A 25,875-nucleotide genomic window follows, 5' to 3' on the forward strand; every position below is an offset into this window, starting at 1 on the left:
AATGCGGAAAGATGAACAAAAATTACATAATTTATAGTTTTTACACAACAATTTATTAGATATGCTAGGGATGGGGCATTTATATGTAACCAAAATGTCTAATAATAATTTTGGTTGATTAGTGACCCTAAATATTTTGAAAATAAGCTTTTTTGTGTGTTTTCATTTGGATAAGTATGTTTGTACTTAGTATTATTATCGATCAGTTGGACTAATAAATAATTTTTGTTATTAAAAGTAGATGAGACGGTTTCTAAGAAAAAAAAATTTATTTATCTTTCTTTAAGAATCTATATATCCTGACCTTTTATTCACTCTAATTTGATAAGATTGCCACATCTTCCAAACAAACATTACATACCGTCTCAGTAGTAATAACAGATTCGAAAAATATGCCCAATAAAGTGCAAAGAAATGTTGTTTCAGATATTTTTTGTATTTTCGTTCTATTCCAAATAACTGACGCCGTAAGTATCTAGGAAATACGAATTTACAGTGTTATTTTTTTGGTTTTTAATATTGATTACTCAACAAAGTTTCATAAAATAAAATTTACGTTTGTAAGTTTAAAGAAATTACTTTCTCTATATACTGCATTGAACTGTACATTTTGTTGTATTTATTCCAGGGTCGGATTAAGCTAGGGGCTATAGCCTATAGGGGACTATATATAAAATTTTATTGTTTTTTATCGATGTTTGACAATATAAGTGAAAATTGTCAGATATCTATTCATACAATAAACATCAACCAAAGATAATGAAAATTTTACTGCTCGATTTCGAAATATTTGATATTTTTTATGATGAAGCTATTCAGTGTCCACTTTTTTCATTTTTCTATCAATATTTGAGAAATATAATTCAAAATTAGAAGACATTTGCTTAAGAGAACATTTACGAACTAAAATTTATGGAAATCTCAAGTCATTTCTGATATAATTGATATTTTCCATTTTTTATTGGTTTTTATAAATATTTGAACAATATAACTCAAAATTTGAATATAATCAACCACAAAATTGTCACACAACAAAATTTATGAAACTTTTAGAAGCTTTTTCTGAGCTAAATGAAATTTCCATATTCTAGGCACACTCTGCACCTTGTTTTATTAGTTTTTATCAATATTTGGGCAATATATCTCAAAATTTGAATATATTCAACAACAAAATCGTCACACAACAAAATTTATGAAACTTTTAGAAGCTTTTTCTGAGCTAAATGAAATTTCCATATTCTAGGCACACTCTGCACCTTGTTTTATTAGTTTTTATCAATATTTGGGCAATATATCTCAAAATTTGAATATATTCAACAACAAAATCGTCACACAACAAAATTTATGAAACTTTTAGAAGCTTTTTCTGAGCTAAATGAAATTTCCATATTCTAGGCACACTCTGCACCTTATTTTATTAGTTTTTATCAATATTTGGGCAATATATCTCAAAATTTGAATATATTCAACAACAAAATCGTCACACAACAAAATTTATGAAACTTTTAGAAGCTTTTTCTGAGCTAAATGAAATTTCCATATTCTAGGCACACTCTGCACCTTATTTTATTAGTTTTTATCAATATTTGGGCAATATATCTCAAAATTTGAATATATTCAACAACAAAATCGTCACACAACAAAATTTATGAAACTTTTAGAAGCTTTTTCTGAGCTAAATGAAATTTCTATATTCTAGGCACACTCTGCACCTTGTTTTATTAGTTTTTATCAATATTTGGGCAATATATCTCAAAATTTGAATATATTCAACAACAAAATCGTCACACAACAAAATTTATGAAACTTTTAGAAGCTTTTTCTGAGCTAAATGAAATTTCCATATTCTAGGCACACTCTGCACCTTATTTTATTAGTTTTTATCAATATTTGGGCAATATATCTCAAAATTTGAATATATTCAACAACAAAATCGTCACACAACAAAATTTATGAAACTTTTAGAAGCTTTTTCTGAGCTAAATGAAATTTCCATATTCTAGGCACACTCTGCACCTTATTTTATTAGTTTTTATCAATATTTGGGCAATATATCTCAAAATTTGAATATAATCAACCACAAAATTGTCACACAACAAAATTTATGAAACTTTTAGAAGCTTTTTCTGAGCTAAATGAAATTTCCATATTCTAGGCACACTCTGCACCTTGTTTTATTAGTTTTTATCAATATTTGGGCAATATATCTCAAAATTTGAATATATTCAACAACAAAATCGTCACACAACAAAATTTATGAAACTTTTAGAAGCTTTTTCTGAGCTAAATGAAATTTCCATATTCTAGGCACACTCTGCACCTTATTTTATTAGTTTTTATCAATATTTGGGCAATATATCTCAAAATTTGAATATAATCAACCACAAAATTGTCACACAACAAAATTTATGAAACTTTTAGAAGCTTTTTCTGAGCTAAATGAAATTTCCATATTCTAGGCACACTCTGCACCTTGTTTTATTAGTTTTTATCAATATTTGGGCAATATATCTCAAAATTTGAATATAATCAACCACAAAATTGTCACACAACAAAATTTATGAAACTTTTAGAAGCTTTTTCTGAGCTAAATGAAATTTCCATATTCTAGGCACACTCTGCACCTTATTTTATTAGTTTTTATCAATATTTGGGCAATATATCTCAAAATTTGAATATATTCAACAACAAAATCATCACACAACAAAATTTATGAAACTTTTAGAAGCTTTTTCTGAGCTAAATGAAATTTCCATATTCTAGGCACACTCTGCACCTTATTTTATTAGTTTTTATCAATATTTGGGCAATATATCTCAAAATTTGAATATATTCAACAACAAAATCATCACACAACAAAATTTATGAAACTTTTAGAAGCTTTTTCTGAGCTAAATGAAATTTCCATATTCTAGGCACACTCTGCACCTTATTTTATTAGTTTTTATCAATATTTGGGCAATATATCTCAAAATTTGAATATAATCAACCACAAAATTGTCACACAACAAAATTTATGAAACTTTTAGAAGCTTTTTCTGAGCTAAATGAAATTTCCATATTCTAGGCACACTCTGCACCCTATTTTATTAGTTTTTATCAATATTTGGGCAATATATCTCAAAATTTGAATATATTCAACAACAAAATCATCACACAACAAAATTTATGAAACTTTTAGAAGCTTTTTCTGAGCTAAATGAAATTTCCATATTCTAGGCACACTCTGCACCTTGTTTTATTAGTTTTTATCAATATTTGGGCAATATATCTCAAAATTTGAATATATTCAACAACAAAATCATCACACAACAAAATTTATGAAACTTTTAGAAGCTTTTTCTGAGCTAAATGAAATTTCCATATTCTAGGCACACTCTGCACCTTGTTTTATTAGTTTTTATCAATATTTGGGCAATATATCTCAAAATTTGAATATATTCAACCACAAAATCATCACACGACAAAATTTATGAAACTTTTAGAAGCTTTTTCTGAGCTAAATGAAATTTCCATATTCTAGGCACACTCCACACCCTACTTTATTAGTTTTTATCAATATTTGGGCAATATATCTCAAAATTTGAATATATTCAACCACAAAATCATCACACAACAAAATTTATGAAACTTTTAGAAGCTTTTTCTGAGCTAAATGAAATTTCCATATTCTAGGCACACTCTGCACCTTATTTTATTAGTTTTTATCAATATTTGGGCAATATATCTCAAAATTTGAATATATTCAACCACAAAATCATCACACAACAAAATTTATGAAACTTTTAGAAGCTTTTTCTGAGCTAAATGAAATTTCCATATTCTAGGCACACTCCACACCCTATTTTATTAGTTTTTATCAATATTTGGGCAATATATCTCAAAATTTGAATATATTCAACCACAAAATCATCACACAACAAAATTTATGAAACTTTTAGAAGCTTTTTCTGAGCTAAATGAAATTTCCATATTCTAGGCACACTCTGCACCTTATTTTATTAGTTTTTATCAATATTTGGGCAATATATCTCAAAATTTGAATATATTCAACCACAAAATCATCACACAACAAAATTTATGAAACTTTTAGAAGCTTTTTCTGAGCTAAATGAAATTTCCATATTCTAGGCACACTCCACACCCTATTTTATTAGTTTTTATCAATATTTGGGCAATATATCTCAAAATTTGAATATATTCAACCACAAAATCATCACAAATCAAAAGTTTGAGGCCCACTTTGTATGAAATTTTGTTTTTTAATCAATTTGAAAACTTAATTTCTATACATTAAACTCCTTTATCGGTTGAAGATAATTATACCAATAGAAGAATTACCACGTCCCGCTTATACTTCTGGACTAAAAACATTAATCAAGAAAAATGACGTTCCCTACACGCTACAAAATTATAGCAAAGTAGTTGTTCATAATAGACCTGGCACTCCAGGTGCTCAATATGTAGTTACCCACACAGATCAAATTAAAAATGTGTATCCGGTGTTTAACGCTCAGACTTATGGACAACGCCCTCGTTACCATAATATCTTACAAACACAAAATAATACACGTAAGTAAACTAATTTTATATACATATACTTTTCACAAAACCTGTAAGAGTTATCAAGAAACTTTAATTACAAAAGTTCTTTCTAAACGATGTCCCCATTCTTCAGTATCGACATTAACATTGAAATTTTAAATGGTACACCCCATATTTTATTGCGTTTTTTGATTTAGTGGTAAAAACAGGTCCGGATTATCTAGGGTCTTGGGGGGGCTATAGCCCCAGGTCCAAGAGGGCCCCATCATTTGGAAATCATTCTGTATTTTTTAATGTGTTGATGCCACAAATCTAAAGTATTGATACAATTTTGTGAATTTTTCCGGGTTTCCGAATTCCTTAAGGGGGACCCGTCATTATTTTAGCCCCGGGCCTTATAAATCTTAATCCGGCCCTGAGTGAAAACAAAGGTAACTTCCATCAAACCGATCTATTTGATTATCACACGGCTTAGTAAATATTTAAGATTATTTGAATTCTTATTCAAAAATCATTATATTTTGAAAATTCCGCAAAATAAAAATGAGACTAACTGGCATCATTTGCAAAATGAATTTTGTAATACAAAACTTTTATTGAATTTTCGTTGCTTTCGAGTCTAGACACATTATGGGTGGCTGACTTTTTGTTATATAGCAATGAATGAGGGAAAAAATGAAAAAAATTCAAATAATTCCACAACCATTTTATATACATAGGTATACGACAGTAGTATGGAATGATTCTTATTTTTATGCGCGTTCTATTGAAGGTATAATATACAGGGTGTGCTATTTAAAAAATGAGATTTTGTTATTTACACAATTTGAAACTCCTACAGTAGAAAAAGACACCCAGTTTGAATCTAGACTTGAAAATCACGAAAATTCAATAAATCCAAGTTTTGTATTCAAAAATTCATTCTGCAAATGGTGCCAGTTAGCCTCATTTTTATTTTGCGGAATTTTCCAAATATAATGATTTTACAGTAAGAAATCAAATAATCTGAAATATTTCCTAAGCCGTGTGATAATCAAATAGATCGGTCTCATGAAAGTTACCTCTGTTTTTACCACTAAATCAAAAAACGCAATAAAATACAGAGTGTTCCATTTCAAACTTGATGTCGATATTGAAGAATTGGGACATCCTTTATAATCCAAAAGTCAATAATCTAAAAATTCCTTTAAGTACAAACAACTTTTGTGATGTAAGTTTTTTTATAAATCTTACATCCTACATACAAGATGCAAGTATATTATTTCGAATATTATCAATAATAACATGGAATTCAAATATTCAAAAACCACAACTGTAGGTTTTCTTTGACTCTGAGATATTTCTAGAGAGTTACTCTGTTATTATGCACTCTCTCTAACCAGAAACCAGTTGCTTCACTATTTTTCTAATTTTAGCACCTCAAAGCTCTCAGTCTTAGCTCTAGCTTTATAATAAGTGGTCTATGTTCTTATTGAGATATTTTTTGCTAAAAAAAAATATATTAAACGAAAAGCAACAACAAGGGTGAACAAAAAAAATTTTTTTGCGCAAGAATACTTGATATATTCTGATTATACAAGCTTATACATAAAAAGAAATGTAATTAGACTTTAGAAATATTTGCTTTTCAAGAACTTACAGTGATTTAACAATATTTGATTTTTGCGCCCATTCAAAGTCGGTTTTCGCTCGCTATGGTATAAAAAGAGAAGCTCGTTGTGTTCTACAGTCGGTGTTTGAATATTACAGAGAAATAATGTCTCTCGAATCATTTTTCACTGTGTAAATTCGTGCAAATTGGCTACAAGAAGTTGTAAACTAGATCCTGACTAGTTTTGTATTATTTGCGGTAAATTTAATAGAGAAATTTAATAAGAGAAAATAAGTATGATTTGAGTACAAATTCAAAGATTTGCAAGGCACATCAAGCTTACTTTAGTCTGCCAGTCAAAAATTAAGACAAAAAATGGGCTGCACATGTATCATGGAACAGATACAATCTTGAGACAGTAAGTTTCTCTTTTTTAATTTGCAGTACTGAGAATTTATATTATGAATCCACTCAGAGATTGAAAAATCCAATCCTGACCTACCATCCACATCTGTTCCAATACCAAATATAGAGAAAATCCTGCACCTGCTCCGCCATTGTTGAAAAAGCAACACTATCTCAAGGCAGCCCGCAATCACGAAGTTCATCCGTACATTCTGAATTCGTGATCGCGGTTGAAACAATGGACTTCAATTAAATCTGATCTTGAATATACCGTCAAAGGAAACGTCATGAAAAATTCTCTTCGGTAAGGAAGATGGTCTCTGTTTTTGCCATGACGTAAAAGGTCTATTTGACTTGACCTGAATGGCGTCTTTATATTGACAGATCATTTAAAAGTCTGAAAGCTGGTCCACTACAATGGGAAAAAATTACCATCGATTCTATTAGCACATTCCGTACATCGCAAAGAAAATTACGACAGTGGGAAGTTATTGGTGATTTCAAGATGGTGTGATTTTTGTCTGGAATACAAGGTGGTTATACTAAACACTCCTGTTATGTATGCCTGTGGGATAGTAGAAATGATGCCTCTCACTACTGACGAAAACATTGGCCTGCACGTACTGAGCACTAAGTAGGAAAATACAATGTTAAACGGGAAGCAACTGTTGATCTCAAAACTATCGTAATGCCACCGATGCATATTAAATTGGGTCTTATTAAACAGTTTGTAAAAGCTCTTAATCGTGAGTCTAAAACTTTCAAAATTTTTTTTCCAAAGCTCTCAGCGAAAATTAAAACTGGAATCTTTGTTGGTCGTCAAATAAAAAAATTATGAATCGTGATATTTTTGTAGAGTTACTCAACAATAAAGATAAAAAAGCCTGGATCAGTTTTAAGGCATTAGTTCATGGTTTTCTTGGAAACGGTAGAGGTGAAAAGTACGAAGAGCTGATCACTGACACGAGCACGAGTTTTTCTATCGTGGGATGTAGAATGTCTCTAAAAATGCATGTTAAATTCTCATCTAGATAAATTTGAAGAAAATATGGAAGCATATTCGGAAGAACAAGGGGAACCCTTCCATCAAGACATAGTGGAAATTGAGAGACGTTACCAAGGCCAATATACTGGAAGCAAAAACTAATTTTGAAACAGAACAGATCTAAAATCGAGTAAATTTAGAAACAAATTCTTATTTCTAGGTATTAAACCTTCTTTTTCTTCCTCTTCTTCTTCTTCTTCTTATTTTAAGACTGTGTCTTGTGTTTTCAAAGAGACAGCCTAAGTTGTGACTGCGAGGACCAGCTCTCATACCAGCGCCTTGGTGGTCTTCCAGGCGGTCTACTTGTATTGGGTCTCTCTTCCTTTCGCCAGTCGATCGTTGTTGATTCTATTGACATGATCTCTCCATGCTCTTCTTCTAGTTCTGGCCCATCTCACTATATCCGGAACGTCACACATTCTTCTGATTTCATAGGTATTAAACCAATAAAAATAAATAACGTGTAACCCGTGCGCAAAAATATTGTAGACCATTGTAATTGATTTGAAATCAACCTTTCAATATGGCCCTGGCAACATCTTGCAATCGCTTTTTCGTGGATCGAATAAGCTTCTTCACTGGATCTTGTTCGAAGCTATCCTATTCTTCAGTGAACGTCGTTGTGAGGTCGATTTTTGCTTCCACTGAAATGCCCGCTTAAACCATCCAGGAACCTCTTCCAAAAGCCACGTTTTCTTTTAAGCAACACTGCGCGAATATTTCTCAAGGTCTTCTATTGCCTCGTTCTCATCTATCGCTACACTTGCAGCGTTTGACGTCTTGGTCATCAGTACAATTAACGGGATCTCTAGCAAATCATAGATGGGCTGCTCGGTGAGCTAGGTTTAATTTGGGGCCAGTAGCTGATCTTTTTAGCCCAAAGTTAGCTGCCTCGAGTCTTTTTCTAACTGTCCATCCACTCACAGACACTCTTCGTGTTTGTCTGAGCTCTTATTTGACTTGAACACCAGTGAGGGCCCGTTTTCTTAGCGATGAGTCGGTCATCCTTCTAGGATGTACACCTTTTTCTTCCGTAACCGCGTCTTCGATGAAAGTTACCAGTCTTTTGGTAACGACGGTGAACTCTGGAAAGCTCAGGTCCAGCGCACTGACCACTTCTCATTTACTATGGCCGCTTGAGCAGCTTTATCACTTGTTATATCAATTATCCAGAAGAGTTCTTGTTTGTTGTACAAATACAATTTCATGATCAGTTTGCCAGTGACTTGCGATTGCGAAGATGTTGTCTAAGCCGTTTTTGTTGCTCCTTATTATATATTATAATAAATCTTATTACTAATTTAATACGTTTAGAAATCGATTCTGGAGAATTGTCAAGAACAAATAGAACTATTATAAAAAGGAAAATAGGAGCTAAAACTTTGGATATTTATACAAAATGTCCGTCAGGTGCTACAGGACAATTTATCTATTCGGCTTCTTGTAATCAGTTTTTAAATTGCTGGAAAGGTAGAGGAACTGTCCAAAATTGTTCACCAGGTACATTATTCAATCCAAAATCATTAGAATGCGATTTTCCCGATAAGGTTGAATGCGTGACAGGTAAATAATATTAATTAACTTATTTCGATAATTTACTCCATTACTTCCAGGTCCACAAGCCAATACTATAGGGAATATTAGAGTTGAAAAATCAGTTCAACAAGCAACTTGTCCTGAGGGATTTTCAGGAATAATACCCGACTATTTTGATTGTTCTAAATTTATTAATTGTAATAACGGACAAGAAAACAGAATGGACTGTGCTCCTGGTACTCTATTCGATATGAATAAGAATATGTGCGATTATCCTGATCAAGCCGCTTGTTTTAATGGAGAAAATTCCCTTGATGTTAGAACTAAACAATTTTACAGTAATATCAATGGACAATATCATCAGAAGACTAAAAATAATCACAATATAAACGATGTGAGCTATAATCACTTGGGACATGGACAAACTTCAGCTGTTAATCAGATTGACCAGGATTCAAGCTCAAGTTATCAAGACTCTGGTATAAAAAATGGACGAGCACAAGGATGTGAACCAGCAACCCAAAATTGTGGACGATTCAGTCAATACAACCCTACTTATGATCAAGGACATCAGTACGCTTATGGGGGCTCGAGAAGTGATGTAAGAAGAAACCAAACACATTATGCAACACAAAGATGTAATCCAGCAACCCAAAATTGTGGACGATTCAGTCAATACAACCCTACTTATGATCAAGGACATCAGTACGCTTATGGGGGCTCGAGAAGTGATGTAAGAAGAAACCAAACACATTATGCAACACAAAGATGTAATCCAGCAACCCAAAATTGTGGACAATTCAGTCAATACAACCCTACTTATGATCAAGGACATCAGTACGCTTATGGGGGCTCGAGAAGTGATGTAAGAAGGAACCAAACACATTATGCAACACAAGGATGTGATCCAGCAACCCAAAATTGTGGACAATTCAGTCAATACAACCCTACTTATGATCAAGGACATCAGTACGCTTATGGGGGCTCGAGAAGTGATGTAAGAAGAAACCAAACACATTATGCAACACAAGGATGTGATCCAGCAACCCAAAATTGTGGACAATTCAGTCAATACAACCCTACTTATGATCAAGGACATCAGTACGCTTATGGGGGCTCTAGAAGTGATGTAAGAAGAAACCAAACACATTATGCAACACAAGGATGTGATCCAGCAACCCAAAATTGTGGACAATTCAGTCAATACAACCCTACTTATGATCAAGGACATCAGTACGCTTATGGGGGCTCTAGAAGTGATGTAAGAAGAAACCAAACACATTATGCAACACAAAGATGTGATCCAGCAACCCAAAATTGTGGACAATTCAGTCAATACAACCCTACTTATGATCAAGGAGGTCAGTACGCAAATTCAGCTTATGGCGGCTCGAGAAGTGATATAAGAAGGAATCAAACACATTATGCAACACAAGGATGTGATCCAGCAACTCAGAATTGTGGACAATTCACTCTTTACAACCCTACTCATAATCAAGATCAAAATCAGTACTTAGATTCAGCTCACGGAAGCTCAGGAAGTGATGGAGAGACTGGTGGTCAATCCTATATGGTAGCTCGAAGATGCAACCCAGCAATTGAGGATTGTAGTCGATTTCAAAATCCAGCTCATGAAGTACATACACAGAGATGTGATCCAAAAACACAAAATTGTGAACACTATCAATTTCAGTATCAGGGAGAACCAGGTACTGATTTAAGTAGAGGTCAAACACAGATAGTTAGTCATAGATGTTCTCCAGGTGATAAAAATTGTGGTCAAAGACAAAATCAATATTTCGGACACTCACAACGATGTAATCCTTCAATGCAAAACTGCGCGTATCAACCAAGTACTGGACAAAATATACATCATTCCGATTCTACTCAGTCGGGACAAAATGGTGGCCAATTCAATTGCGATCTATCAAAACCAAACTGCGGACAAGATCAACAACCAAATTATGTTAAAGTATGTAATGTGAACGATCCAAATTGTCGACAAACGAAAAAACCAATAACTAATACGGAGCCTGTTTGTCCTAACGGTTCTGTCGGTTTACATAAACATCCTACAGACTGTAAGAAGTATTTGAGTTGCGCTAGTGGTCAAACATATGTGATGGACTGTGCCCCCGGTACGCTTTTCAACGAAAAAACAGGAATGTGTGACTTCCCATCAAACGTGAAATGTAAGGTTACAACTGATGAAGATGCTACAGACCCCAGTGAAACTGTTGATAATGATAATTGGCAAACTCAGTATAAAAATAATGCTCGTAAATTTGGTCAAAATTCTGGTCATGGTAAGTGAAATCATTAACTAATTGACATTGTACTTATATGGTTATTTTATTCGATTCAAGGTAACTTTAGGTATACAACAGAGGGTTATAATCAAGAATCTAATGATAACAAGGATCAACAAATTATTACAGATAGTAATAGAGGTGAGACGAGCATTAAATTATGTTTTTTTCAATTAAAAAACATTTTTTTGATTTACGTTGTGTTTTGAATCTATTTTTCGGTGGATCAAAGTTTTAGACTTTTCGATGGCTGATGGAGTTTACTTTAAATCATATTTTTCTTTCCATGTTTAGTTGTTAGAGTGAATAACTTTTGAATTTCTTTAAATAATGTAGAAAAAAAAGAGATTTTTGATCCAAAATCTCAAACTGAACAACGAGACTCGATCAAAATTGGAACTGATTCGATTGTCAGTCTGAGATCAGCAAAACCATCAGTAGGTTCACAAGGCAGGTACTACGGATATGACTGGAAACACTTGGGAATTAGGAATGATGACTGATCTTCTAATCGAACACGGTTATTCCATGCTATAGCCATCACGAATGATGTGGAATGTCACTGGGGCTAGGAGGAGGTAGACCACTCATGAAAAAATTCCACAGTTTGTCCAGCGATCTTAAAAGTTTAAATGTCTGACCAGATTTTCCAAAGACCTCGACATCTAGTAGCTGCTAATATTATGGTGATCATTCTTCCAAAGAAAATCAGACCTGGAGATTAATGGGATTTATGCACCGATGATGCTCAATAATCAAGATGAAATCGTGAAGAAAAACTGCAAAATGAAATCAAGAGGGAAAGCAGAGGCAAGAAACGATTCATAATACAGACTAATAAGCTGCGAAAGGCACGTATAAAGATGAAGATGTTTCGATTCCTCGTACTTTAACAATTCCATTGGACTTTAAATGGATATACTTTTCTCCATGTTAGTCGCATTACCAAATGTACTTCCGTATGGGAATAACAATTAAACTAATCATAAATGCACCAGAAATTGAAACTAAGAATGTTGTGTCGATGGAATAATCATATCCTATGTTATAATTATAATTTTTTGTAATACCAATCCAATAATCATTGTCAAATGGCGCATAAAAGTTGAATTAGCATTAAGTTCGTCGTAAAGTAACCAGAAAAGTGTATAATTGTGATTTGTCAAACAATTAAATACCAATTAACTTGCATCGTAGGTAATTCTGGGTTTCTTCAAAGACCAACTCTCAAACAAACATCTTTAGATTACGATGATGTTTATAGCCCGGATAATCACATAACAGCAACAACGCCGAGAAGTGCTTGGCCCCCACCTTTTAAAACGAAAGATTCCAATGATTTAGAATATGTTGATTATGTTTTCACTTACGATAACGGAGAGCCAGTCGATTTAGAACCCGAAAATGTGATCAAAGTTAAGCAGAGGCTGTCGAAAACGTGTGATGATGAAGATGATGATTTCCATTGTACGTCTCAGAAGTGTATATCTTTGACAATGCTCTGTGATGGTGTGAAGGTAAATTCATATTTTATAAGGTGTGAAATCTTGATACATTTGTCCACTTTTTCACCTCTTCAAATATTATTTACCTAGAAAAGTTGATCTTTGATGATAAGAGCTGGTGATTGCTGATATGTGTGGCTTGGAAAATCCGTTATTTGTTCATATTTGATTTCAAGAAAAACCATTTTTTATGAATTTACACAAATTTTTGGTCAAATTACCGTTGAAAAGGCCGTTCTTTTAACGAATTGCATTGAAAAAAGCCTAATTGACATTGGAAAATCCAATTTTTTCCAAATCCAACTGAGAAAATTCTTTTTTCATAAAAGTATTCTCAAGGAAGTCGTTTTTTGACCAAATTAGAAGCAGTTTTCTCCAAATTCAATTCAAGAGAAGTAATTTTTACATCGAATAGAACATATTAAGCAATTTTCACTAAATTCGGCTTGGAAAATCCGTTTTTTGTTCATATTTGATTTCAAAAAAAACCATTTTTATGAATTTACACAAATTTTTGGTCAAATTACCGTTGAAAAGGCCGTTCTTTTAACAAATTGCATTGAAAAAAGCCTAATTGACATTGGAAAATCCAATTTTTTCCAAATCCAACTGAGAAAATTCTTTTTTCATAAAAGTATTCTCTAGGAAGTCGTTTTTTGACCAAATTAGAAGCAGTTTTCTCCAAATTCAATTCAAGAGAAGTAATTTTTACATCGAATAGAACATATTAAGCAATTTTCACTAAATTCGGCTTGGAAAATCCGTTTTTTGTTCATATTTGATTTCAAAAAAAACCATTTTTATGAATTTACACAAATTTTTGGTCAAATTACCGTTGAAAAGGCCGTTCTTTTAACAAATTGCATTGAAAAAAGCCTAATTGACATTGGAAAATCCAATTTTTTCCAAATCCAACTGAGAAAATTCTTTTTTCATAAAAGTATTCTCTAGGAAGTCGTTTTTTGACCAAATTAGAAGCAGTTTTCTCCAAATTCAATTCAAGAGAAGTAATTTTTACATCGAATAGAACATATTAAGCAATTTTCACTAAATTCGGCTTGGAAAATCCGTTTTTTGTTCATATTTGATTTCAAAAAAAACCATTTTTATGAATTTACACAAATTTTTGGTCAAATTACCGTTGAAAAGGCCGTTCTTTTAACAAATTGCATTGAAAAAAGCCTAATTGACATTGGAAAATCCAATTTTTTCCAAATCCAACTGAGAAAATTCTTTTTTCATAAAAGTATTCTCTAGGAAGTCTTTTTTTGACCAAATTAGAAGCAGTTTTCTCCAAATTCAATTCAAGAGAAGTAATTTTTACATCGAATAGAACATATTAAGCAATTTTCACTAAATTCGGCTTGGAAAATCCGTTTTTTGTTCATATTTGATTTCAAAAAAAACCATTTTTATGAATTTACACAAATTTTTGGTCAAATTACCGTTGAAAAGGCCGTTCTTTTAACAAATTGCATTGAAAAAAGCCTAATTGACATTGGAAAATCCAATTTTTTCCAAATCCAACTGAGAAAATTCTTTTTTCATAAAAGTATTCTCTAGGAAGTCGTTTTTTGACCAAATTAGAAGCAGTTTTCTCCAAATTCAATTCAAGAGAAGTAATTTTTACATCGAATAGAACATATTAAGCAATTTTCACTAAATTCGGCTTGGAAAATCCGTTTTTTGTTCATATTTGATTTCAAAAAAAACCATTTTTATGAATTTACACAAATTTTTGGTCAAATTACCGTTGAAAAGGCCGTTCTTTTAACAAATTGCATTGAAAAAAGCCTAATTGACATTGGAAAATCCAATTTTTTCCAAATCCAACTGAGAAAATTCTTTTTTCATAAAAGTATTCTCTAGGAAGTCGTTTTTTGACCAAATTAGAAGCAGTTTTCTCCAAATTCAATTCAAGAGAAGTAATTTTTACATCGAATTGAACATATTAAGCAATTTTCACTAAATTCGGCTTGGAAAATCCGTTTTTTGTTCATATTTGATTTCAAAAAAAACCATTTTTATGAATTTACACAAATTTTTGGTCAAATTACCGTTGAAAAGGGCGTTCTTTTAACAAATTGCATTGAAAAAAGCCTAATTGACATTGGAAAATCCAATTTTTTCCAAATCCAACTGAGAAAATTCTTTTTTCATAAAATTATTCTCTAGGAAGTCGTTTTTTGACCAAATTAGAAGCAGTTTCCTCCATATTCAATTCAAGAGAAGTAATTTTTACATCGAATTGAACATATTAAGCAATTTTTACTAAATTCGGCTTGGAAAATCCGTTTTTTTTTCATATTTGATTTCAAAAAAAACCATTTTTATGAATTTACACAAATTTTTGGTCAAATTACCGTTGAAAAGGCCGTTCTTTTAACGAATTGCATTGAAAAAAGCCTAATTGACATTGGAAAATCCAATTTTTTCCAAATCCAACTGAGAAAATTCTTTTTTCATAAAAGTATTCTCAAGGAAGTCGTTTTTTGACCAAATTAGAAGCAGTTTTCTCCAAATTCAATTCAAGAGAAGTAATTTTTACATCGAATAGAACATATTAAGCAATTTTCACTAAATTCGGCTTGGAAAATCCGTTTTTTGTTCATATTTGATTTCAAAAAAAACCATTTTTATGAATTTACACAAATTTTTGGTCAAATTACCGTTGAAAAGGCCGTTCTTTTAACAAATTGCATTGAAAAAAGCCTAATTGACATTGGAAAATCCAATTTTTTCCAAATCCAACTGAGAAAATTCTTTTTTCATAAAAGTATTCTCTAGGAAGTCTTTTTTTGACCAAATTAGAAGCAGTTTTCTCCAAATTCAATTCAAGAGAAGTAATTTTTACATCGAATAGAACATATTAAGCAATTTTCACTAAATTCGGCTTGGAAAATCCGTTTTTTGTTCATATTTGATTTCAAAAAAAACCATTTTTATGAATTTACACAAATTTTTGGTCAAATTACCGTTGAAAAGGCCGTTCTTTTAACAAATTGCATTGAAAAAAGCCTAATTGACATTGGAAAATCCAATTTTTTCCAAATCCAACTGAGAAAATTCTTTTTTCATAAAAGTATTCTCTAGGAAGTCGTTTTTTGACCAAATTAGAAGCAGTTTTCTCCAAATTCAATTCAAGAGAAGTAATTTTTACATCGAATAGAACATATTAAGCAATTTTCACTAAATTCGGCTTGGAAAATCCGTTTTTTGTTCATATTTGATTTCAAAAAAAACCATTTTTATGAATTTACACAAATTTTTGGTCAAATTACCGTTGAAAAGGCCGTTCTTTTAACAAATTGCATTGAAAAAAGCCTAATTGACATTGGAAAATCCAATTTTTTCCAAATCCAACTGAGAAAATTCTTTTTTCATAAAAGTATTCTCTAGGAAGTCTTTTTTTGACCAAATTAGAAGCAGTTTTCTCCAAATTCAATTCAAGAGAAGTAATTTTTACATCGAATAGAACATATTAAGCAATTTTCACTAAATTCGGCTTGGAAAATCCGTTTTTTGTTCATATTTGATTTCAAAAAAAACCATTTTTATGAATTTACACAAATTTTTGGTCAAATTACCGTTGAAAAGGCCGTTCTTTTAACAAATTGCATTGAAAAAAGCCTAATTGACATTGGAAAATCCAATTTTTTCCAAATCCAACTGAGAAAATTCTTTTTTCATAAAAGTATTCTCTAGGAAGTCGTTTTTTGACCAAATTAGAAGCAGTTTTCTCCAAATTCAATTCAAGAGAAGTAATTTTTACATCGAATAGAACATATTAAGCAATTTTCACTAAATTCGGCTTGGAAAATCCGTTTTTTGTTCATATTTGATTTCAAAAAAAACCATTTTTATGAATTTACACAAATTTTTGGTCAAATTACCGTTGAAAAGGCCGTTCTTTTAACAAATTGCATTGAAAAAAGCCTAATTGACATTGGAAAATCCAATTTTTTCCAAATCCAACTGAGAAAATTCTTTTTTCATAAAAGTATTCTCTAGGAAGTCGTTTTTTGACCAAATTAGAAGCAGTTTTCTCCAAATTCAATTCAAGAGAAGTAATTTTTACATCGAATTGAACATATTAAGCAATTTTCACTAAATTCGGCTTGGAAAATCCGTTTTTTGTTCATATTTGATTTCAAAAAAAACCATTTTTATGAATTTACACAAATTTTTGGTCAAATTACCGTTGAAAAGGGCGTTCTTTTAACAAATTGCATTGAAAAAAGCCTAATTGACATTGGAAAATCCAATTTTTTCCAAATCCAACTGAGAAAATTCTTTTTTCATAAAATTATTCTCTAGGAAGTCGTTTTTTGACCAAATTAGAAGCAGTTTCCTCCATATTCAATTCAAGAGAAGTAATTTTTACATCGAATTGAACATATTAAGCAATTTTTACTAAATTCGGCTTGGAAAATCCGTTTTTTTTTCATATTTGATTTCAAAAAAAACCATTTTTATGAATTTACACAAATTTTTGGTCAAATTACCATTGAAAAGGGCGTTCTTTTAACAAATTGCATTGAAAAAAGCCTAATTGACATTGGAAAATCCAATTTTTTCCAAATCCAACTGAGAAAATTCTTTTTTCATAAAATTATTCTCTAGGAAGTCGTTTTTTGACCAAATTAGAAGCAGTTTCCTCCATATTCAATTCAAGAGAAGTAATTTTTACATCGAATTGAACATACTAAGCAAGTTTAACTAAATTCAGCTTGGAAAATCCGTTTTTTGTTCATATTTGATTTCAAGAAAAACCATTTTTTATGTATTTACACAAATTTTTGGTCAAATTACCGTTGAAAACGCCGTTCTTTTACCAAATTTTACTAATTGACCTCAGAAAAACCGATTTTCTTCAAATCCAACTAAGAAAATTCCTTTTTTCAATGAACTATTCTGTAAGAAAAGTCATTTTTTGATCAAATTGAACATACAAACATTATATTATTTATTATATGACAATTTATGAGAGAAAATCAGGTTTATTAGCAACAACAACCGTAACATCCTATTCGGATAGTTTTGAAGGCTTCTCCATTTCTAATGTATATATTCTATTCCTCGTTGAATATAGTTCTAAGTATGGAAACGACAAAGCTGTACCTTGATACTAGAAAAATTTATATTTAATAATGTATATCCTAACCGAAACTCTTAAACGAGACCTACTATGAGCTGGACTGGTGCCGTAAAGAAAGTTTATTTGCATATAATGATTCAGATAGGCGTTCAAAACTGAGATATGTAAAATTTATTGTGTGAAACAGTCTGTAATTTTCACATAATATATTCAAACATTCCCAAACCATCACCAAGCCTCTGCCGTATTGTACAGTCGGGATCTAGCACCGTTATATCTTTGACCTGCGCACAAACACTCTTCTCTTAGACCCAAAAACATCAAACCAGCATCTCTTTATATCCTTTCCACTGTTAAAGGATGCTAAGGCAGATCCTTAGATGCATTGATCTGAGCTGCTATCGTTTCAAACGATGGTTCCTTGGTTTCACTCAATTTAAAACTTACAAGTCTAATTGATCCTAAACTATAATCATAAACACCGAGGAAATAATTCAGCGACAGAAAATCTCCAACACCGACAAGTTTAGGAATGCTACTTTCACCTTATGGCCACAGGGGAATCATTAAGGTGATTATCATGAGCTTCTAGTTTCCGATAGGAGGATTTGGCAGTTTCCTATTTAGTTTTGGTCTCTACTAATTCCGAAATACCAGCTTTAAAAAAATAGTTGATCTCTTTGTCATTGATAGAAACTTTGATTGAATTTTGCTCCAATTTCAGGACTGCTCCGATGGTAAAGACGAACTTAACTGCCAGGAATATACAGAGAGATTCATAATAACGAAAAATTCAAAATTAGTCGTACCTGAAAAGCAACGTTATATCAACGTAACCCACTCGACGTGCGCGGTACTATGCATTCAAAATCAAAAGTTCGTTTGTAGATCATTCACGTACCGAAGACCGGACAGGACTTGCTTCTTATCGGATCAAAATATAGGCATGTCAGGAGCTTTGCAGGCCCACCATTCAAGTGATTATTATGAATTAAGCGCCGGTTCTATAGATTGTTCGGATACTACCAAATATTTCGAATGTAATAACAAAAAATGTTTGGTAAAAGATCATTTATGCGACGGATATACTGATTGTGAAGATAGAGAAGATGAAAAATATTGCGGTGCTGATAAGTTTGGTTACACAATTAGATTAGCGGGATCCGGTGAGAAAAACGAGGGGCGTGTTGAAGTCACTGGTAAGTTTACGAATATCTGGAATAATATCTTCTATATACAATCGCTTAATCACTCTTTTGACTCAATTTTGTACAACAATGTCTTCACAATAATTATATTTTTGCCACCGCAGAAAGAAATTTTAGTGCTGTTGTTGTTTCTCCATATTTCTGTTTCTAAAGTGAACGATTTCTGACAAGGAGTAGTACGCCTTAGGAAAAATCTCAAATAAACAATTAAGCTGACTGTTCAATATCAATAAATGAAAGGAAGGCTCGAGATAATGCTCAAATCAACTCCATAAAAGCTTGGCAATGCTTAGGTATACTCAAAGGTGATTCTATTGTGGATTATAAAATCTACTGGAGTAAAAGCAAGTGAAATAGTTAATAAACTAGCAAAATAAGTCCCAAAGAATCAAAGTTTATTTATTGAATCATCATTATCGAGAGAAAATTGGATTAATCGCTAAGACAAGACACCACGGGGATCCATACTAAGAGTTTTAATAGATTTTCACGTACTGGACATATCGAGGTCAAACTGGTGGAAAAGACGACTCCAGATTCGTCAAACTTTGCTAATATATTGAAAAAGTAGCGAGGGGTACCCCAATAAAACTCATTAGACCATTCTTCAGCTTGAGATTGATTCCCTAATGAAATATGACTTAGATCTTGCATGTGGGATTTCTCTATCCAAAACGGTGTCGTATGTATCAAATAGTTTTTGCTATCTTACTATATCTAATTAGTTGAGTATTAATAATACAAATATTGCTACCTTCTCGAAGCTACCTGTGTTTTGATCGACTAGTTTGGAGAAGCTCCCACATAGAAACGTTTGAAGTAATATGTGAGGCGGAGGCTCCCAAATTTGTTTGTTTGTAGCCAAATTTCATAATATTATTGGTTGATGATACATTTTTATCAGATTTCTACCAGATTTTATGATGGACATCTGTGTAGAGTCTCCCATTGACTACAGATACACTTGGTCTAGTTTGAAATTAGTTTACATAATCTTTCAGCTTATTTAGTTGTATTCAGAATTTGAATATATTGCTAAAGAATTTTTGAAATTCGGCGGATTTGCGCGGCGCTTTCCGGGCGATGTCTCTGACATTTCTTATAAATGGAACTCGATGTCTATTTGTCTATAATTTTTTTAGTAGAAACCGGTTTATTTGCAGTATTTCTTCTAAATAATTTTTACTGAAGTCTATTTATTTATTTATTTTTGTTGTGGAACTTTGTAGAATTTTATTTAAGTATATAAATGATGAATACTCTTAGACAGTGGCGGCGCAAGACCTAAATTTAATGTGGGCAAGGTACATCAGAGTCCCTCTGCAGAAGGAGGGAATATAAAATAAAAAATCAGTTGAAATTAAACAGTTTTTTATTCATTAAGAAAAAAACTTAATTTTTACTTATATTTCCTTGGAACATTGAACAAAAATGAAAAAAAAAATAGAAATAATTGAACAAACAGAAATTTTCTACTTTTCATTTTACTCAACTCCTTAATGATTGGTTCGAAATTTATCTTAGATGCTATATCTGCTTGAAAAGATAGATCTGTCAAAGCTGAAAGTCTTTCTTGACCCATAATATTTCTTAAACAATTTTTAATTAGTTTTGGGATCATATTTTGTAACTTCTCATACAACTCATAAGTTTGGAAGTCACTGCTCTCACCTACTCGCTGGACTGTGTGTAAATCCTGACAGTTTTTTAGTATTTCCTCTTTTGGATTTTTTTTTAACTTATTTAAGTCATAGAGAAAACCAAAATTTTCAAAATGTTAATTTAAAGACATAAATCTCGGTTCCATGTTACTTATCACAGAATCAATCATGGTGTTGAAAAACTCTGTTGCATACCGGCTTTTAACAGACTATAGGCTGATCGCTGCCTTCATAATCAAACAAACAAACAGACGAGCGTCAGACAACCATTTTTTGAATCCAGTTTGTCGATATTTTTTGATCCAGTCACAAAATGGACGGAAATGTTCAAGAATAAAGCCTAAATGGACTTGTACAGATTACCATAATATGCTAATGGTATTGACACGCTTTAATAACTCATACCATATGTGTAATGATATGTTAAATTCGTTTAAAACGGAATCGCAATCACTGAGTGTGTCTATAAATTCAACAACACCATCAAATTGCAATAATACAACCTTCACCGCCCCCTGGAATTAAATTATTGTTATTGGTCCTTGCCGAGTATGAAAAATTTTTAATTTATATATGATATCTTAAAGGTGGTGAACAAATCTAGACCAAAAATTGTGGCTCCACGTCCAGATGTAATTTCAGAAAATTAATATTGAAATAATAATAAAACTTAAAATTTTAATTTTGCCTCGTAAAAATCGATCTAAGATGTTAAACTAATTTTCCAATTTTGCCATGTAATAATACTCCAAGTATGTATTCAAAATTTCAACTGATTTTTCCAAATAACGAAAAAATTGAAGTATATTCATATCAAAAAACACTGTTTTTACTATATTTCAGCTTTCAATACCACCGGTTATATCTGCGACGACGATTTTAGCATAATCGACGCTAACGTAATCTGCAGGGAACTAGGATTCACTTTGGGAGCAGCCGAAATCAAAAGTCAATCATATTTCGCCAAGGATTTAAAAGAAAGTAATACTCTGTATATGATCGACGATCTCAATTGTCTCGGAAACGAAACTTCGTTGATCGATTGTAGTTTCCCCGGATGGGGGATCCACAATTGTAGAGATCAAGAAATCGCCGGGGTGGTATGTAAAACGCCTCAAGAAAAATGCGGAAATGATGCCTGGAAGTGTGATTCCGGTAACGAGTGCATCCCGTTCGATTTCGTTTGTGATGGCGTGGAAGATTGCGCTGATGATTCAGATGAAGATATCAAACATTGCGAAGTAATTATTATATAAATAATAGAAAAGCACTCTAATTTTTTTAGCTCGAAAAGTTCTGTTTTCTTTTATTATTGTTTTGCTGGTATAAGTTTTTAATTTGTGTCGTTCTTAGGCTCCAACAGAGCTGCGTTTGGTTGGAGGAAGTTATCCAGGGGAAGGAAGGTTGGAGATAAAGCATAATGGAATTTGGGGCACTGTTTGCGATGATGATTTTAACGAAGATGCTGCTAAAGTTGTTTGTAAAATTTTAGGTTATAAAGGAATGAGTTCCGTTAAAAAAGATGGCTATTATGGTGCAGGTCAGTTACTTTCGAATGCTTTTTTGTTTTCCTTTGTTTGACATACAAATATTTTCTCAAATAACAATATTTAGATGTTTGGATTATGATGTTTGCAAACATTTTTTCCTTCCTCCATTTTTTTTTCTGAAAATACTTTATTACGACAATCAAAAAATACATGCAGACGAACACGAAGAACACCAACTGGTCAACCAACCGCACCACCGAGCGTCAAGATAAACCAACCAAGAAGCTGGAACCAATCTTTTGCCGTGGTCTCTTTGGTCAACAGATTGAATTATCATTAACATCCACGAGCTATGATGGAGAAAATATTAATTTTTTGAAGAATGCCGTGAATTTTTTAACCTTGTAGCGACAATATGTTGAGTACCAAGATAGGGAATGAAATTGAACCTGATAGAAGTGGCTTCAAATGAGTTTCCTAAGAATGTCTTGAATGTATCATGACTAATAACACCTCGTATCGTAAATCAAACGTTCTGAGTCCACGATAGTCGTTTTTCATCCACCGAAGAGGTTTCCTTAGGTAACATCAACTAATATTGGTAAGAAGAGGGATTCAAACCTTAACCATTTATAAATATTTCAACTACCATGTTCTGGAATAAATTGTGGTTGTTCAGCTCGCTAGTCCAGTACTTTTTCATGTTTAATTTCCTTTAAAGTTCCCCGAAGATTGAGAATTCGACCTCAAAATTCAATTACCTGTCTATAATTGACAACTGATATTATTTCAAGGATACGGGCCGATTTGGTTGGATCAAGTGTCTTGTTACGGTAATGAAACCGAGTTGAACAAATGTACTCATTGGAATTGGGGCGAACACAACTGCGAACATAACGAAGACGTCGGAATTATTTGTTCCCAAGATGCCGGTGAAGTTAAGGTACATTTACCATAAATATCGACTTTCATTTTTATCTTTTTAAATATAATTCGTAGATCGAACGACATTCGAATCTACCGGCGCATATAGAAGAAGGACTTCCGATGAATTGCGGTTTCAGAAAAGATAATCAATTCGCTATAAATGATTTGATACACGCTAGGGTCATCGGAGGAGGAGTCGCCAAGAAAGGAGATTATCCATGGCAGGTGCGTATTGAAAGTTATCCAATTTGACAGCTATTACAAGCACACAATTTACACTACCACTACACGTACACTCGCAATCACACTATCTGGTGTGCGTTTCGATAAACAAGTTATCGTCTTCAGAGATTGAAGATTGTAGTGCCTTGGAGACTCTAAAAAACTCCAAAGTCTCGAAAAGTTGACATTCTGTGCGACTGCAGGCGACCTCGGTGTTCATGAGCGACGTCTTCGTGTCGAGTAAGTCTTGCAACTACTGCTCGCGTCTCCCTGTCGAGTAGGTCTTGCAAATACTGCTCGGGTGATATTATATTGGACAGCTCGGAAGAGTATCTGTAGTAGTATCGGTAAAAAAAATCAAGTCAACGATCTATCTTCTATGCTCTAAGCTGTCAGCTGTCTGGTCAAATCTGGATCGCCTATAAGTCGAAATACTCTCTTCAAGGTTTTGTAGAGAATTGAAAGATATTGCGGAGTGTATAGCTTTTTTGGTCTTAAAGAGGCCCTCAGGACCAAATCCTGAGCCGCAATGATAGTCTTCTTTGTAAAAACAGCAGTCTGGGTCTTTGCTGCATTAAAATCATTCAGATTCTTTCCATCACACTCTAGAATGTTTCGGTATTGATGATGGTGATCTGTTGCTGCCTACAGATTTCGGTATAAGCCTAGTTTATTGGGGCAGTTGATTCGATTCGACGGCATCAATGTGCTATCGTCGACGACAAACTGTATCCCTGTTGACCTTTCTGACTTATGCCCATCGAATGTGACCTGGTCGGATGGGTCTTTGAGAAAACTACGAAGCCAATCGATGAGTAAGGCCGACAAACCGTGCGATTTTAATTTATTTAGAAGGTTGGCATGACAAACTCTGTCAAAAGCCTTCTATATGTTATATATATCCCCGGTTTATGCTTAAGAAAGCCGTCGCTGATGATGTTATGTTGGCAGACTTGAGGTATATCAAGATTTGAAGGTTAACGACTTTCTCCATGACCTTGGCCTAAAGCAATCGGACGGTTGGTAGCCGTCTCTTTTCCTTTTCTTTTGGTAATTTGATAATCCAAATTACTCACTATATAATTTCATCAAGTACTTCCAAATTACAAAGGGATCATTGTTATGGACACCATCAACTTTTTGGACAATACACCTTCCAAGTTTTAATCGATGAAAACTCTTACAGGCCGCGTTGAAAGTTCGAGTTAAAGACAAATCCGCTCATTGGTGTGGAGCTATTATAATATCCAGCAGATGGGTACTTACCGCGGCTCATTGCCTGCAAGGTTACACGAAAGGTGCTTACATAATCGTAGCTGGAGATTATAATACCAACGAAGACGAAGGTACCGAACAGAAAAAATATATTGACGAATTTTTTATACACGAAAAATTCAGGAAGGGTCATAAGATGAATAACGACATAGCGTTGATCAAAGTGAAAGGTATTGGATTCGAATTGAACGATAATGTGCAACCGATTTGCTTAGCCGATGACGATACTGATTATAACAGGCCTTTGAATTGTACTATATCAGGATTTGGTTCAACAAAAAGCGGTAGTTCAAGTGAGAAAAAATATTTCTATCATATCGTTCAAGAATATTCATATTTATCATTCAAATTTAGGTTATTCTCATAACCTTTTGGCTGCTTGGATTCCCGTTCATTCTCAAGATATTTGTACCATGCCTCACGTATATGGTGATATATTGACAGATGGTATGGTATGTGCTGGTTCTATGGATGGTAGTTTAGATGCTTGTGATGGAGATAGTGGAGGACCTTTAGCTTGTTTGGATGAAGGTACCACAAAACCTTTGTTGCCAAAATGAGCAAGGTTTGTGGATTGATCAAAGATTTTTTTATTAATTCCAGGTGTATTTACGCTTTATGGTATAACTTCGTGGGGACAACATTGCGGTTACGCTAATAAACCCGGTGTTTATGTTAAAGTTGGGAAATATAGGAAATGGATTGAAGATATTGTCGCTAAACATTCTAATTGAAACACTTTGGTCTACTAGGTGTTTGGGAGGATTGAATCTATACACTAAACCAGTCATTAATCATTAAACTACCCACTAAAACTTATTATGCAAGTTATTACTAAACACTTGAATAAATAATTTATTTAAATACAACGTTTGATTGAGTTTTCGCTATTCTGATCTGATCTCTCTGATTTAAACATAAAAAATTTCTCGATAATTTATTTTCTGATGCAACAAATTGTTTCACATCTAGCCAGATCAACTCAATGGGATTGAGTCACAATGGTAAGGTGGTAATCGTAAAATAGTTTTATTTTTTGGCCATATAATTTTAGAGTT

The 25,875-nt window shown here is 32.7% G+C and overlaps 2 protein-coding genes across 2 annotated transcripts in view; both read left to right on the top strand.

The window, feature by feature from the left end:
* The window catches only part of LOC130442780 (eukaryotic translation initiation factor 5A), a 209,715-nt gene that overhangs the window by 120,276 nt on the left and 63,564 nt on the right, over positions 1 to 25,875 (top strand). The window lies entirely within an intron of this gene.
* On the top strand, positions 357 to 25,681 carry LOC130442770 (uncharacterized). The gene is made up of 14 exons (XM_056777122.1): positions 357 to 467; positions 4,317 to 4,572; positions 8,901 to 9,149; positions 9,200 to 11,428; positions 11,489 to 11,572; positions 12,629 to 12,948; positions 18,759 to 19,233; positions 21,747 to 22,144; positions 22,257 to 22,443; positions 23,188 to 23,336; positions 23,393 to 23,545; positions 24,729 to 25,110; positions 25,172 to 25,348; positions 25,421 to 25,681. Exons 1-14 carry the CDS (start codon positions 393 to 395, stop codon positions 25,549 to 25,551), a joined length of 5,265 nt encoding a protein of 1,754 aa, XP_056633100.1. The 5' UTR covers positions 357 to 392; the 3' UTR covers positions 25,552 to 25,681.

This window comes from Diorhabda sublineata, chromosome 4 (genome assembly GCF_026230105.1).
Source record: "Diorhabda sublineata isolate icDioSubl1.1 chromosome 4, icDioSubl1.1, whole genome shotgun sequence".
NCBI classification, from domain to species: Eukaryota; Metazoa; Arthropoda; class Insecta; order Coleoptera; family Chrysomelidae; genus Diorhabda; species Diorhabda sublineata.

Coding starts and splice junctions, on each gene's coding strand:
- LOC130442770 (XM_056777122.1), top strand. CDS start 393: ATGCCCAATAAAGTGCAAAGAAATGTTGTTTCAGATATTTTTTGTATT. Junction 22,145..22,256: donor AAGATATCAAACATTGCGAA/GTAATTATTATA, acceptor TGTCGTTCTTAG/GCTCCAACAGAGCTGCGTTT. Junction 25,349..25,420: donor TTTAGCTTGTTTGGATGAAG/GTACCACAAAAC, acceptor TATTAATTCCAG/GTGTATTTACGCTTTATGGT.